This window comes from Falco punctatus, assembly GCF_963210335.1.
Source record: "Falco punctatus genome assembly, chromosome: 7".
NCBI classification, from domain to species: Eukaryota; Metazoa; Chordata; class Aves; order Falconiformes; family Falconidae; genus Falco; species Falco punctatus.
This window is the reverse complement of record NC_137587.1, coordinates 38,115,361-38,130,922: the sequence shown is the minus strand read 5'-3', so window position 1 is coordinate 38,130,922 and position 15,562 is coordinate 38,115,361. Positions and strand designations below refer to the sequence as shown.

Genomic DNA, 15,562 nt, shown 5'->3' with positions numbered 1-15,562 from the left:
GCCCTCCTCAGACCTCTCTGGGTGGAGATGATGGAAAAATGGGTCTGGGAAAGAATAAACAGCAGCGACCCTGCGCCTGGGTGTTGTGTGTGCGTGGGGAGCCCGCAGCCGGCCCCGCTGGCTGACAACTTGCCAGTTGAGCTGCACGACATGTTGTGGCTGTTCCAGTTTTCCACCCCCGCCATCCTGGTCCCCTGTGGATCAGGAGTCACGTCCCTGCCCGGCTCAAGGGAGCGGGATGCGAGGAGAGCGAGTGGGCAGCGGGCAGAGACCCCCACCCACGGCGTGGGCCTGGGGGTGGCCAGGCACTGCAGCTGGGGGGGCTGCAAGGCCCTGGGGGTGGCGGGGCACAGTGCGGGGATGTCCCTCTCCCCCCGGGATGCCACCACCGTACCGGGCCCGGGCGGGTACGGGGATGTCCCTCTCCCCCCGGGATGCCACCACCGTACCGGGCCCGGGCGGGGTATGGGGATGTCCCTCTCCCCCCGGGATGCCACCGCTGTACCGGACCCCAGGCGGTGTACGGGGATGTCCCTCTCCCCCCGGGATGCCACCGCCGTACCGGGCCCGGGCGGGGTACGGGGATGTCCCTCTCCCCCCGGGATGCCACCGCCGTACCGGGCCCGGGCGGGGTACGGGGATGTCCCTCTCCCCCCGGGATGCCACTGCCGTACCGGACCCCGGGCGGGGTACGGGGATGTCCCTCTCCCCCCGGGATGCCTCCGCCGTACCGGACCCCGGGCGGGGTACGGGGATGTCCCTCTCCCCCCGGGATGCCACCGCCGTACCGGACCCCGGGCGGGGCGGGCAGCCCGGGGCGGATTTTGGGGTAAGACCCGATTGGTCGGGGCCGGGGCCCGAGGATCCAATGGCGGCGCGGCTTTGGCCTGTGCCCGCCCCGCCAGCGGCGCGCCCCGTCCCGCCCCGCCGGTCCGGTTCCCTCCGCCGGGTCGGGGCTGCCCCGTCGGGTCCGCTCCGCTCCAGCGCTCCGCTCCGCTCCGGCGCCGTCGGGTCCGGTGGGCGCCGTCTGGGGCGGGGGGATGCCGTGGGCCGGCGGCGGGATGCGGGCGGTGGCGGCGGTGCTGGCGGCGGTGCTGGCGGCGGGGACAGCCCTGCCCCGCCCGGGGCTGCTGCCGCACGGCCCGGCCCGCCGCGATGCCCGGCTGCGGCCCGGCGACGACGAGAGCTCCCCCGGGGTGCCGCTCCGCCGCCCGCTGCGCCTCTACGGCCGCGCCGCCCGCCGCCTCTACGTGAGTCCCGGCCGGCCCCGGGCCCCCGGCCCTGCTCCTTCCCCCGGCCCCCGCCGCGCTTGCTCCGCGCCCCTTCCCCCTCTCCATCACCGCCCTCTGTCCCTCCGGCTTCCCATCCCTTCACCCTTCTATCCCTCCCTCCTTGTCGCTTGTCTTCCGCCCCACCCGCCTCTCCATGCCTCTGTCCCACCACCTCCCTCTTTATCTTTTCGCTCCTCCATCTTCTCATCCCCCCTCCCATCCACCCCTTCCTCCCCAGCCGTTCCCCTTGACACCCACCTCCCCTGACTCCCACCCCAGCCCCTCCAGATGTGCCTTGGCCGCCTCCGCCTCTGCACGTGTCCTCCCTCCATCCATCCCTTTTCCCCCCCTCTCCTGCCCGGTTGTCTCCAGCCGCGGAGGAACAAGAGGGCTTTCTCCTTCGCAGCTGTTCCCCCGTCAGCAGCGGCTGCAGCTGGGGCGGCCCCTGAGCTGCAGCTCTCTGGGGGATGGAGAAGCTCGAGGTCTTTGTTTTCCCCCTGGCCGGCTGGGGCCACGCGGTCTCAGGGTGCTCAGCCCTGTGCCCCACTCCACTGGGGAGGGGTGACGGGTGGCAGAGGCACCTCTGCAGCTCCTGAGCACCCTGCGCCACTCTACCTGCAGGTGGGGACCAACGGGGTCATCTCAACCCAGGATTTCCCCAGGGAGACCCAGTACGTGGACGACGATTTCCCCACAGACTTCCCTGTCATCGCTCCCTTCCTGGCCGACCTTGACACCTCCGGTGACAGAGGGAACATCTACTACCGGCAAGACGACTCTCTGGACGTGCTGGACCAGGCTGCGGGCTACATCCAGGCTGGGTTCCCCCACACCACCGGCTCCTTTGCGCCCACCAACACGTTCATCGCCACCTGGGAGGACGTGGGCGCCTACCAGGAGCTCTCACAGGACACAGAGCCCTCCAAGAAGGTGAGGCCAACGGGCTGAGATTGGACACCCAATCCTACATGTTGTGGGAGGATGAGTCTTCCTCATGGTGGCTCCAGCCTTGGATGAGCACTGAGGGAGATGTGGAGCTCCTCATCTTGCTCAGAGCAGCAGCGGTGGTGGGTCTGTTGGCTTTGTTGATGGGCAGGAGAGGTTTAGTGGTTGCCTTCAACTCCATGGTTGGAGGTGCTCAGGCTTTTCCCTGCTTTTCAGGCAAAGCTTTACAGTGCTGGTGGCTCTGGATTTGCAGGGCAGAGTTGGACCAGGGGCGGCTGTGGGAAGTGGTGGCCCAAGTCACCCATCGTGCTCCTCACCTTTTGCCGGTGGCTTGGGGCTCGTCCTGCTGTCTGCCTGCACGCTGGGCTGATTAATGCTGCTGGCCAGGAGTCGGCTTCAGAGTTTCCGCTGTGGGTTGATTTTGTGTCTGGAAAACAAGCTCGTAGGTGGTCTGCCAGGTCAGGGAGGTGACCTGTGCTCTCTCCACCCACGGGCTGATAAGGCTCCTGTGTGGGTGGACCTCCAGCGCTGCCTTTCCCTGAAAACTGCTGGATCTGTTGCTGGGGCATAAGCTGTCACATTAGGCTGATGATGTGCTGAGGAGGTGATGGTGACGCTCTGCCAGCACCGTGGGCTTCTTGAAACGAGCTGAATGTGAAGAGTTGCAAAAGGAAAACTCTGGTGATGAATGCCCAGAGCTGTGCGATGGGTGATGGGCTTTCGCTGTGGTGGGGTGGGCTGAACCCAAAGCCCACCAGCAGCTGCCAGGTCCCCATGGGCCACTGGCATCCATCCCCACCAGCCGTCCCCCTGCTCCGGGGCCCTTCGGTAGCAGGCTTCTGAGAGGGAAGCCAAGAGGGGAAGAAACCGAGGTTTGGAAGGAAACAACACACATTTTTTCCTCTAATTTAAAACTTGGGAAGGCAGCTGAAGAGATGCCATCAGGGGCCTCACAGCGACCTCGCAGCCATCAAAAGTGCAGCCTCCTCTTCCCAATTTTTTTTTTTTCCCTCTGGGAGAAGTTGGATCAGGTTTAAAATGAAACTGGTCTTGCTTGGAAATGAGCAGCTCCAGGGAAAGCTTCATTCAAGATGCACTGAAATGCAGCTCGTACCTGTGCTTTGCTGAACTCCCCCTTAGCCAAAACCGGTAAAAACCTTCCCAAACACCACTTTTTTCTTACCAAATATGCTGTTTATTGAAACGCTACCCTCCTGCTGCTCAGAACCAGGATTGCCCTCAAAGCCTTTAACCCCCCGTTTTGGAAAGTCATGGCTCATCCTTTTTGAGTGTCGAAAGCAGAAACCTGGGTTAAGGCCGCGGGGGTTAGAGGCTCCCCAGGCCCCTGGCTTGGGGGTCCCGCCTGGCTGGGAGGTCTGGCAGTGCTGCCAGCAGCACCCTGTCCCTCCAGCTTCCTGGGGACATGCTCCTAGTCCCCGTGGTGACGATTTCCAGGGCTGCAGAGCGGGTCGAGAGCTGACCCCACTTCTGCAGAGGCAAAAATTGCCCTTTGGGCTGGAATTTGCCCTTTGCAGCTCTGCCGGGAGCAGCTGGCTGTGAGCCAGGGGCTGTGTCCGCCCCCCTCGCTCTCTGCCCTACGTCCCACGATGCCAGCACATCAATGTCACCCACTGGGTCCCCCCTTGCCGCCCACCACAAGGCAAAATGAGCCCTGCAGCTGGCTGCGTGGGGGAGGAATCCAGCCCTGGGGAGGAGGGGTTGTGTGTCCCCCCCAGCTTTTTGGCTGCCTTTGCATGGGGTCTCTGAATGCCCGAGTGTGCAACACACACAACAAGGCTCTTTATATCCCGTGGGGCTGCCAGGAAACCTTGTGATGCCCCGGGGGCCCTGCACCCCGAAACCGGGGCTGGCACAGCGGGGACAGGCAGTTCTGGGCTCGGGGGTGATGTGAGGGGAGCCCCCACCCCTCCTGCCCCTGGCTCTGGGGCTGAAACTGGGAGTTTAATCCTTTTTCCTTCGCTCAGGCATCGTTCGCCGCTCACTGCTGCTGGCAGCTTGTGGGGAAGGGCTGCTGCTGCATGCTTATATTTATTTATTCGGAGAGCAGGACCTGTGTGGGGTGAGGGTGGGGGCTCGCCCAAATCCTGCAAGCATTGGTTTCTCTGCATCGGGGGTGACTGCGATGTGTGTGCATGTGTGTGGATTCTCCAGTGGTTTGTAAGGGTTGTGCTCGCTCTGCAGCCTGTCCATCTGTGGGTTATTGCTGCAGTCCCGCTCCATGGCACAGCCTCGCTCAGGGGCTGGCGCAGCCCCAAGGCTTGCCGGCACGGCACGGCAGGCAGCCAGCGTGCCTATAGCGGGATGTATGGGTGTGGGGAAGGCGGGAGTACATGCATGTTTTTTCCTGAGGAAACCAAGCTAAAATTGTTCTCAGGGGGAAGCGAGGGGGGTGCGGGTCTTCCTCTGGTGCTGCTGGGATGGAGGGGGGCTGCTGGTGTCAGGGGCAGGACAGAAGGAGGGGAACAGTAGTGAGGGGCTTCCAGCTGCAGCGTGCCCACCCGTCGCACTGGTTACATGGCCAGGGATGCTCCTGGGCATGGTACAGGGCTGTCACCTCCCTGTGTGACAGCTCCAAGGAACACTCCTGCACCCAACCAGCTGAGTGGGGGTGGCCTGGCTGTGTCATGGGCTCCCGTGGAGGATGCTGAGCATCTTCCCAGTGTGTTGGCCATGTGCGAGCAGCCTCTGCTCCTGCTCTTCCCCAGGAGGTCTCTGCAGGCTTATGGAGGGCTCTTTTGGGGTGCTTGCATGCATTGCACTGTGCAGGGAGCTGGCTGTTGCATCCCTCATCCTCTTCCCCGTCTCAGTCCTCTGCTGGGTTCCTGCCCCTCCATGACATCCCTCTGTCCTGCTCTCCCTTTGGCAGCTTAACACCTTCCAGGCAGTCATAGCCTATGATGATGAGGACACGTATGCCATCTTCCTCTACCCTGATGGTGGCCTCCAGTTTCTGGGGACACGGCCCAAGGAGTCCTACAACGTTCAGCTGGAGCTGCCAGCCAGAGTGGGCTTCAGCCGGGGGGACGGCGATGACCCAAAGAGGGACGGGCTTTTCCACAGCCTGGCCAGCAGTGAGCAGGCTCTGAGATGCCTGGAGCGGTGCGTGATTCTGGGGGGGCTGTGCTGGGGGGACAGCATCACCTTCTCCCAGCCCCCAGAGCCTTTTAAAGGCTGGAAGAAGTGAACTGGGGAGATGGGCGGCGCCATGGCGCTTGGTCCTGCATGCATGGGAGCTTTTTGGGAGCTGCATTTGGGGTCCTGTGAGCGGGGGTGTGGAGTGCGGCCGCTCGGTACCTTTGGGGTGAGTTTCCCACCGGAGCTGTGATGGATGTGCATGTGTGCTGCTGTCCTGCAGGGAGAGCAACGCAGGGGTACCTGGCGTGTGGGTCTTCCACGTAGGCAGCGTGGCCCCCCTGGAGCACGTGGAGCCGGGGGTCGGTGGGGCAGCTGGCCCCAGTGTGCCCCAGAGCCCCGTGCATCATGCCCCTGGCACCGCCGACTACACCCGCATGCTCTACAACCGTGCTGATCACACGTCCACGGAGCTGCCAGTGCAGCGTGGTTCAGAAGCCATGTCACCCAACCACGGATCCCGTGTCCCGGCGCTGCTGGGCATCGTCCCCGAGGGGCTGCCTGCATCCCCGGGGCAGGAGCAGAGCCGCCGGCTGCACCCCGACAGGGACGGCAGTGCCTGGCAGAGCTACTCTGGCAACCCCTCTTCCTACAGCTCTGGGCATCACGGTGTCGGCGTGGAGGAAGATGTGCATTTTAATCCCGACGGTGAGTGGCTGCAGCCCCTCCGATGACCGATGACCGTTTGGGGACAGCTCATGGCGGGTGGCTCCCTAAAAAAGGCCTCTTCGCTGCAAGCTGATCTCTCCCTGAGCAGCCGGAGCTGGAGCTAGCGTGGGCTGGCATTGCTCCTGCAAAGCTGCTGCCCTTCCAGCTCCTCTTCTCCTAGCCAAATCCTGCTGCCAAGGGGCTGCCGGAGCCGTACGTCCCTGCCTGCTGGGTTTGCTGCTGCCCTGCCCCACGTTGCGAGGAGGGAAGCTTGAGGGATGGGAAGCTCAGAGAACATGTCCTAGTGGCCGCCCCCACTGCCACTGAGCGGGCTGCGGAGCCGCTGTGGCATGTGCCCTGGGAACCAAAGCCCCGTCCCGTGCCGGCTGTTTCCCAGAAATATGCAGGAACTGGATCTCTTGCCTTCTGTCAGATCCGCCTGAAATCAGGCAACAGGTTCAAAACCCTCAGCCTCCCCTATGCACCCTGGGTGGCTTTCTTGGGAACTGCCCCGCCAGCTGGCCTGTCTCCTGATGGAGTTTTGGGGGCCAAGGAGGCAAGATGCTCACACCCCATGAGGGGTGGCTTTGTCACCCTGTCCCCAACCATGTCCCCTTGTCCCCAGTGTTCACCTACAGCGCAGCCGGTAAGGAGACGTGTGCCCAGCACCACGGGCGCTGCTCCCCGCACGCCTTCTGCACCGACTATGCCACTGGCATCTGCTGCCACTGCCGGGCCACCTACTACGGCAATGGGCGGCAGTGCCTGCCCGAAGGTACGCAGGGTGGGCAGCGGGGATGGGCATCCCATGCCTGGGTGGCCGCTGCCAGGGGTGCCCGTCTTCCTCCTGCCCAGGGGCTGTGCATCGCCTCAACGGGAAGGTGAGCGGGAGCCTGATGGTGGGACGGGCATCCGTCCGCTTCCAGGACGTCGACCTGCACGCCTACATCGTGGGCAGTGACGGCCGAGCCTACACAGCTATCAGTGGGGTGCCCCAGCCTGCTGCCCGTGCCCTCCTGCCTCTCCTGCCTGTCGGTGGGCTCTTCGCCTGGCTCTTCGCCCTTGAGGAGCCCGGCTCTGAGAACGGCTTCAGCATCACCGGTGAGCGGGGAGCTGGGATGTGCCACCAAGCCCCATCGCTCTGACGGATGTGGCTCCTGGTGGGGTTGCCTGGCTCAGACATGGGGTGATGTACGGCTTGGGGCAGGTGATGAGGGGTGGGGGTTCAGGGCAGCCTCGTGGCTTCTCTGGTCACTTCCCCAGGTTCAGCTGGCTGTCACCTCCCTGCTGTGAGGCCTCGCAGGTGTGCCAGAAGAGTGGGAACGGATGTTTTGGGGATGTACTTCCTACAATGGAATGCTGCCTGTTCCCTTTTCCTGCCCAGGTGCCGAATTCACCCAGAGCCTGGAGGTGACCTTCTACCCCGGGGAGGAGACGGTCCATGTCACTCAGATGGCCGAGGGCCTGGGGCCAGACAATTACTTAAGCCTTAAGACTCACATCCAGGGCCAGGTGCCGTTTCTCCCAGAGGATGTCACTGTCCACATCACTCCCTACAAGGAGCTCTACCACTACTCCAGCTCAGGTAAGAGCCTGTGCTCAGCTCCAGCTTTGTTTTCTCGCACATCATCCCTACGTGCCCTCCTTGGAGCACCCCCAAAAAAACCCATCCCCACCACGGTTCCCAAAATCCCATAGTCATCAGTGCTGAAGCCAGTCCTCCCACATCCCACGGGTTTTTTTTTTCCTTGCTGTCTGACAGCTGTGACATCCTCTGCTCAGCGGGAGTACGTCCTGGCCGCGGGGACCGCCAACCAGACCTTGTCCTACCGCCTACGCCAGAACATCACCTTTGCCGGCTGCCCGCACGCCCGCCTGCCTGCTCGGCAGTGGCTGAGCGTGGTGCGTGCCTTCGCCCTCTACGACAGCCAGGAGCATGTCCTGCGCTATGCCCTCGCCGCCCGTGTCAGCTCGGCACAAGGTGAGCTCCAGCACCCACCCCAGGGTGCCGGCTGCTGCCAGGGGATGCTGCTGTCTCCTGCCCGCTCTCAAAGCTGCAGTGTGCTCACTTGACCCAAAAACAGCCAAAAAAGAGAGGCTGGTGGGGTTTTTTTCAAGCAGCTTGAGCCAAAGCGCTCCTGGAATGGGGGGGGCACAGTGGGGTTGGCACTGGGTGGCATGGCCACAGGTGCCTGTGTAGGATGAGGGTGCCGCTGCACAGCAGTGATGCCTATGTCAGATATGTGGGAACCATTGTTCCCCACTCCCTGTATCTCCTCCGCCCCCTGCCCCCAACATCCTCCCTCACCTGCAGACGATGTCGAGAATCCCCCAGTGAATCCATGTCACGACAGCACGCACACCTGCGAGGCAACAGCACGCTGCCAGCCCGGTGCAGGGATGGAGTACACGTGCGAGTGCGCAGCTGGGTACCACAGAGCTGGACGGGGCTGCCGAGGTGACTGGGGGCTGTGGGTGGGTGCAGGGGGTGGGGTGGTGGCCCCTTTCCCCCACAGGGCACCCACTGCCATTTGAGGTGCTGGCACGTGCCCCAGCATTGCAACACTTGCTGTCTCAAGAGCTCCTGGAGCTGTACTAAGGATATGGATGAATCATGGGGGGAAACTGAGGCAGGGGGCTGGGAGGCTGCTGGGGGCACCTGGGGGAGCACTCTGGGAGTATTGTGGGGATGGAGGGAGATGGGGGATGGGCACCTTGGGGCAGGACATCCCCCCCAGCCCAGGAGCAGCCAGACCCCAAAAATGGGGGTGTCTCCCCTTCTAGATGTGGACGAGTGTGCCGAGGGCCTGAGCCAGTGCGGCCCCTTCACCGTCTGCCTGAATGTGCCAGGCAGCTACCGGTGCGAGTGCCACAGCGGGTACCGGCCAGCAGAGGATGGGCAGGCGTGCGTGCGTAAGTGCCAGCCCTCTGGTTTGGGGTGTCCCGACACCTGTACCCTACAGAGCTTGCCTGGCCACCCCCTTACCCCTCTGTCCCCACAGCACTGGCACCGGCGAGTAACCCCTGTGAGGACGGGAGCCATCCCTGCGCACCGGGGGACCGGGCACGCTGCCTGCCCCGTGCTGGGGGCCGCCCTGCCTGCGAGTGCCTCCCTGGGTACACCGGCGATGGCATTGACTGCTCCGGTACGGGGGTGTGCAGGGGACCACAGGGTGCCCACCCCACACGGCTGCTGGGGTGCCCTGCCCTGGCTGATCCCCATCATCTTCCCCATGCGCAGACGTGGATGAGTGTGCCGAAAACCCGTGCCACCTGGCTGCCACCTGCTACAACATGCCAGGCTCCTTCTCCTGCCGGTGCCAGCCTGGCTACGAGGGCGATGGCTTCCAGTGCACGCAGGGTAAGGCTGTCCGGTTCGCCCCCACACTAGCTCTGCCTGGGGCAGCTTCCCCCATCCTCATTCTGTGGCTGCTTTGGCTCTCCTGCCAGCAGAAGGGAGCACGCAGCGGCTGACACCCTGCCAGCATGAGCGGCTGTACCCACGGGCAGTACCCCCGGGACCCTCACCTGTGGACGACGGGCACGTGCCCCAGTGTGACGAGGAGGGTCGGTACCGACCCCTGCAGTGCCACCGCAGCACCGGGCATTGCTGGTGCGTGGATGCTGCAGGGCAGGAGATCGCCGGCACACGGACAGCGCCAGGCAGCACGCCACCGCGCTGCGGGAGCCCAGGTCAGTGCCACCCTGCAGCACTCGAGCGGGGAAGGGTAGGCGGGTTGGGTCCTTCAGCATCCCGTTGGCATCCTGATGGGATCAGCAGGCACCGACCTGTTGGGGTGAAGCATCTCCCAGCCCCACGGTGCAAGAGATGCCCTGGCTGGCTGCGCTGGTCGTGCCCAATGGCAGAGGGTGGTGAGAAGGTGCTGGAGCAGGCAGAGCCCTGCCTGTCCCTGCCCGGCTGGACTTTGGCCCCAGCCACCAGCAGAGTGGGGACAGTGGGGCTGCAGTGAGTGGCAGGGACCCTCTGACCAACCACCCGGCTGGGGGCTTCACTGCTATGGTCTGGGTGCTGCTGGATGCATGGTGGGGCACATCAGGGGGACTCCGGGGTCTTTAGGGTGCGCTGGCCCGTGGTGTTACAGTGGCAGTGGCCATTGGGGCACCTCCTGCATCATCTTGTGATGGAGGGGACAGCCATGGGGTGTCGGGGAGGCTGGAGAGGGGCAGCCCCAGCCCCCCTTGTCCAAGGGGGGAGCAACATGGTGCTGGCAGAGCATCACCCAGCACCTGCAGCCCTGGGTGAAGCAGGGCCAAATCCAGGTGCCAAGCAGGTCCAGGGGAGCTGTGTGGCACCCTCTGAGCCCAGGGTGGGGGTGTTTGCTGCCAGCAGAGTCCATCCAGCAGCTGACCCCCTGTGAACATGAGCGGCTGTACCCACGGGCGGTGCCCCCGGGACCCTTGCCTGTGGGCAACGGGCACGTGCCCCAGTGTGACGAGCAGGGTCAGTACCTGCCCCTGCAGTGCCATGGCAGCACTGGGCACTGCTGGTGTGTGGATGCTGCGGGGCAGGAGATCGCCGGCACACGGACGGCACCAGGCAGCACGCCGCCGCGCTGCGGGAGCCCAGGTCAGTGCCTGGGGGAGTTGGGGGTGCCATCCTCTCCCTGCAGCACCCCATCATCTTTAGTATGGAGGGGCACCCAGCAAGGAGAGGGGGATGCGGGGCTCTGGCAGAGCCCTGAGTCCCCTAAGCTTGCACATGGGGGTCTGTGACAGTGTGGGTGACTGTCACTCTCCCTGTGCCAGAGCCCACGGAGCGGCCCCACACCATGTGTGAGCGGTGGCGGCAGAGCTTGCTGGAGCACTACGGGGGCAGCCCCCGCAGTGACCAGTATGTGCCGCAGTGCGACACGGGGGGCAACTTCACCCCACTGCAGTGCCACGGGGACAGCGGGTACTGCTGGTGCGTGGATGAGAGCGGCAGGGAGATCCAAGGCACACGCTCAGAGCCTGGCAGCCCCCCACCGTGTAAGAGATGAGTACCCCAAGTGCCACACACCCACCCCCCATCTAGCACAGCACAAGCTCTGGCTGCTGCACACCGCTTTGGGTGCAAAGCCGAGGGGCCAGTGCTCCCAAAGCCATCTCTCTCCCTGTCCTGTGTCCCCCTGCCCTGTCTGTGTGTCAGGTCTCCCCAGTGTTGCGCCACCCAGCATCCGGCCCTCGCCCCGGCCTGATGTGTTCCCACCGGCCACGGGGACCTTTCTGCTCTACGCTCAGGGACAGCAAATCGGCTACCTCCCGCTCAACGGCACGCGGCTGCAGAAGGAGGCAGCAAAGACCCTCCTCTCCCTGCACGTACAGTATCTCCAGTGCCTGGGCTGGGGTGCAGGACCACCGCAGGGAGTTAGGAACAGGCTGATGCTGCAGCTCTGTGTTTCGCATCTCCCTGGACCACTCTTGTCAGAGCTGTGATGTTTGAGGGGTCACCTCTTGAGGGTTGATGTTGGGTTTGCAGGGACATCGGCTGTGCCGGCTGGCTGGGTGCCGAGATGGAGGAGGAGCATGCTCCCCTCTTCCTCCGGCTGCCCCCCAGCACAGAGGCACAGACCTGGGGCTGCCAGCAAAGGGAAGGAGCAGGATGCTCGCTGAGCTCCCCTGGCCATCGTCGTGGGCCCCGGACTGCCAGCTGCACACCTCTACTGCAAGCTTGCCTTTTCCCTTCCTCTGACTTCTCTTGGAGCACGGTCATGTGCATCTCCAGCCAGGCCAGACTGAGGGAGAGGAATGCTGAAAGCTGGGCCATGACACTCCCTGAACCCCAGGGAACTGAAACACCTTGCCAAGTATTCCCCCTCCCCATCCTGAAGGTCATTCCTCGGGCTGGCTTCACTGTTGGAGCAGTCTCTCTTCAAGCCAAGGGGTTCCAAACCCATCTGGACGTGGGTGTGCATCTGCAACAGCTGACCTAAAAATCTCTGCTGCAGGATTCAGCCAGGGGTGTGCAGTGGGAGCTCACCGGTGTTGGGTTCTGCCAGGGAAAAGGGATTTGAGCGTCATTCCCCATCACTGCCTCTTGCAGAGTGCCCCGGGCAGCTCCCAGTGCCAGCTGGTGGGATAAGGATGCTCACTGAGCCTCTTGCCTGCGCCTCAGGCAGGCTTTCACCCTGTGTCCCTCTTCCAACCCTGGCAGGGCTCCATTGTGGTGGGGATTGACTATGACTGCCGGGAGAAGATGATCTATTGGACTGATGTAGCCGGCCGGACCATAAGTCGGGCGAGTCTGGAGCCAGGTGCTGAGCCGGAGACCGTGATCAACTCAGGTGTGCTCCCATCACCAGTGACACCTGCCCAATGCCACAGCAGCAGGTCCAGGCCAGGCTGTGCCCACCGCAGCTCTGGGACTGTCCTGCTTTGGGGTCCTCCGTCCCCACGCTCGCATCCCTTGGCTTTGGGTCTGGCAGGTTGGGGCACCATGATCTGACCAGGAGCAGCACATCCCCAGCCGCTGACCATGTCCATCCCTCTGGCAGGGCTCATCAGTCCCGAGGGGCTGGCAGTGGACCACCTGCGCCGAGCCATGTTCTGGACCGACAGCGGCCTGGATAAGATCGAGAGAGCCCGGCTGGATGGCTCTGAGCGGCAGGTGCTCTTCGACACTGAGCTTGTGAACCCTCGGGCCATCGCAGTGGACCCTGTCCGAGGGTGAGCAGCAGCGTTTCCGCAGGGATTTGCATGCAGGGCTTTGCAAGGTGCAAAAATCAGACACACACAGTGGTGCCAAGGCCCCATCCTGACCCTGGGAGCAGCTCTCCTACATTGTACACCCTGTAGGAGGGATTGGCTCTCTTCCCCAACCCCTCTTTTATTTAGTAATTCAGGATTTGGCTAAACCTGCTGTTTCAGTGTCAGGATGTACGTTATTTTTAAAAGCTTTGAAACACGCCTGGCGTTCGAAAACACAAGCTGTGCCTCCAGGGTGCTGCTGCAATACAAAATGTGCTACTCCTAAGACTCGCCCTCATCTAGGAGCTACAGTTTGGGTTGTAAACATGTTTGAGATCATTCTGGTTTTCTTCTAGAGATTCTTCAAATCCAATAAAGATTTATTTCAGGCACTGTTAAGGGGAAAAACCAGGCCTCTCTCTTGACAAAAACCAGTAACAAAGCAAAAGCCAATGATCTTCTACCACTCCTAACTGTGGTGTGTCCTGTTTGTTCATTATATAATTATTTCCCCAGCAATCTTTACTGGACGGACTGGAATCGTGAAGCACCCAAAATTGAAACTTCCACTGTCAGTGGAGCCAGCAGGAGGGTCCTGGTGAATAAGGACATCGGCTTGCCCAACGGCCTGACGTTCGACCCCTTCTCCAAGCTGCTCTGTTGGGCAGATGCAGGTAACTTCACTGAGGACGGATCACGCTACGACACACTAAGCCTCGAGGGGAAAAACAGTGATGTCTATCTTTAGTCCCTTGCTGCCTGTGGGCTTCTCTGCCCCTGTCCCCTATCCTGCCCCAAAGGACTTGGTGTGATGGGGTTGAGTGGGCTCACAGCGTGAGTTGCTTCTACATCCTGAGGCTCTGTTTCAAAATCTAGTGAATACAAAGAACATATGGGGGGGGGGGGTTGGGTTGTGGCCTGGTAACTTGTCTTGTGTTTAAAAAGGAACGAAGCACCTGGAGTGCATATCGCCCGATGGCACAGGCCGGCGCATCATACAGAACAACCTCAACTACCCCTTCAGCATCATCAGTTACGCCAATCACTTCTACCACACAGACTGGAGACGGTAAGGGAAGAAAACCTGCTCCCTCCCACAGCCAGGAATGCTCAGCTAACAGTTCCTAGGGATCCGCTCCCCAAAGTGGCTGGGACCCAGCCTCCACCGCTCTCTGCTGCGTCCTGCTAGTGAGCAGCTTGGAGCTACAGGGGGGAAAACAAACACTGTCCCCAGTCCGCTCCCTGGTCCTGAGTCCCAGAACCTCACCAGAGCACTCTCTTGGGTCTCCTGCAGCGCCACACTCAGCAATGCCTGCTTGTAAATCTCAGTGCAGAACAGTTGTTTAGAAACAACCCCAGCTTCCTGGGAGGGACAGAAATAGTGGCTGGTTTTGGTTTTTTTAAATAAAACTTGGTGCAAGTTTCTAAATCTAGATTAATTCAAATAAAAGATTCTGTCCTCAGTTGTTCCCTCTCCCCCACCACCCAAGGCCCTTGGCATCAGGAACTTGCCTCTATTCCCACTCCAGCTGGAAGCTCTCAAAACTTCAAATTTTAGCAGATTACTAGCAGCACTTAAGGACTTGCCATGCTTGGAGGAGACTCTCAGGGAGATAATCTCTCCTTGGAAGGCTGTTTCTGTGACTCTGCATCATCAAAGAGAAATGCACTGAATGAGCTGGACATAGATTTTACGGGGCAAATTTCTTTCCACTTGTTCTGCAGGTGTTCCAAGCAGTCTTTTTAGCTGCCTCTGTTCTTAAATGCATGCAGATGGGGGAAAAAAAAACCCCTCAAGTTTCATAGGTAAGTAAAGCACTTCTCCCTCTTTTATCACCAGGGATGGTGTGATAGCTATTGATAAAGACACCGGCTCCTTTACCGATGAGTATCTTCCAGAGCAGCGATCACACCTCTATGGAATAACTGCAGTTTATCCCTACTGCCCTGGAGGTAAAACACACACCCCCACCCACCCCCTCTGGCTTGTCTGACAGCTGCTCAACATACTAAAGATATCCATTTCTCTCTGCAGCAAGGAAATAGTAACTGCTATTTCAAGAAAAACAACTTTGCCCCCAAAAGAACTTCAGACCCAGAAAACACTCGCTGCATGCAACCAAGGAGGGGGGAAAAGCCCTTAACCAAGGTCAATGAAGCAACCTACTTCCCTGCTAAAGATTATCAAGTATTTTTGGAAGTTATACCTCAAGTCTTTACTACTGTATTTTTTTTAGAAATTACAAAACATTGATCTATTAAAAAAAAAAAATGGTCCTATGAATCTTAAGACCATTACTCTAACTCTTGCTTATGCAAGCAAATTTAAAGTATAGCTTTCTTATTCAAATGTTTTATTTTATTGGAAGAAGAATGGATTAATTTTTAGTAGTTTTGACAATCTGACCAACAGGTCCTTTTATCCAAAAAATAAGTGCCTATGGGGAGCTTCGGATGCAGTATATTGCTGGGTCTAAGTAACTTGCAGCCCTGAAGACAGAGACTGTGTGTGCAGAAGAGTGTACGTGATATGGCAAAGGCATTGAATTTTTTCCAGAAGAGAACTCTGTATTTTCACCAACTGCCTCAATGCATGTCTTTTAGTATTTATATTAGAAGAATATGCTAGAATTGATCTGTTCATGCTTGTTGGGTCTTCTAAGTGCCTTCATAGACCTACCCAATGGAGACCAATACATGTTCAGAAATACCATTTACGTTGTAATGCTTCACTTTTTTCTAGGTTACTTCAATAATTGAATAAAATGGTTGTTTTAAGTTTCCCTTTGGATTTAGTTTTTAAATATTTCAGTTGTAGGGCAGACCATGGAAAAGCAACAAGCAAGCCAGGAGTGAGC

The 15,562-nt window shown here is 60.4% G+C and overlaps 1 protein-coding gene across 2 annotated transcripts; it reads left to right on the top strand.

The window, feature by feature from the left end:
- The first annotated feature begins 733 nt into the window (after positions 1 to 733).
- On the top strand, positions 734 to 15,487 carry NID2 (nidogen 2). 2 transcript variants are annotated; one of them, XM_080396405.1, is made up of 22 exons: positions 734 to 1,250; positions 1,893 to 2,201; positions 5,104 to 5,336; positions 5,593 to 6,017; positions 6,643 to 6,792; positions 6,873 to 7,118; positions 7,402 to 7,602; positions 7,780 to 7,998; positions 8,332 to 8,475; positions 8,802 to 8,930; positions 9,020 to 9,163; positions 9,259 to 9,378; positions 9,471 to 9,710; positions 10,366 to 10,605; positions 10,785 to 11,006; positions 11,167 to 11,336; positions 12,172 to 12,301; positions 12,512 to 12,683; positions 13,221 to 13,378; positions 13,650 to 13,773; positions 14,545 to 14,657; positions 14,740 to 15,487. In XM_080396405.1, the coding sequence occupies exons 1-22, from the start codon at positions 1,041 to 1,043 to the stop codon at positions 14,748 to 14,750; spliced, it is 4,110 nt and encodes a 1,369-aa protein (XP_080252531.1). In that variant the 5' UTR covers positions 734 to 1,040; the 3' UTR covers positions 14,751 to 15,487. The 2 variants fall into 2 exon arrangements, with proteins under 2 accessions (XP_080252531.1, XP_080252532.1); XM_080396406.1 differs by having other exon boundaries at positions 735 to 1,250; positions 10,369 to 10,605.
- The last annotated feature ends 75 nt before the right edge of the window (positions 15,488 to 15,562 follow it).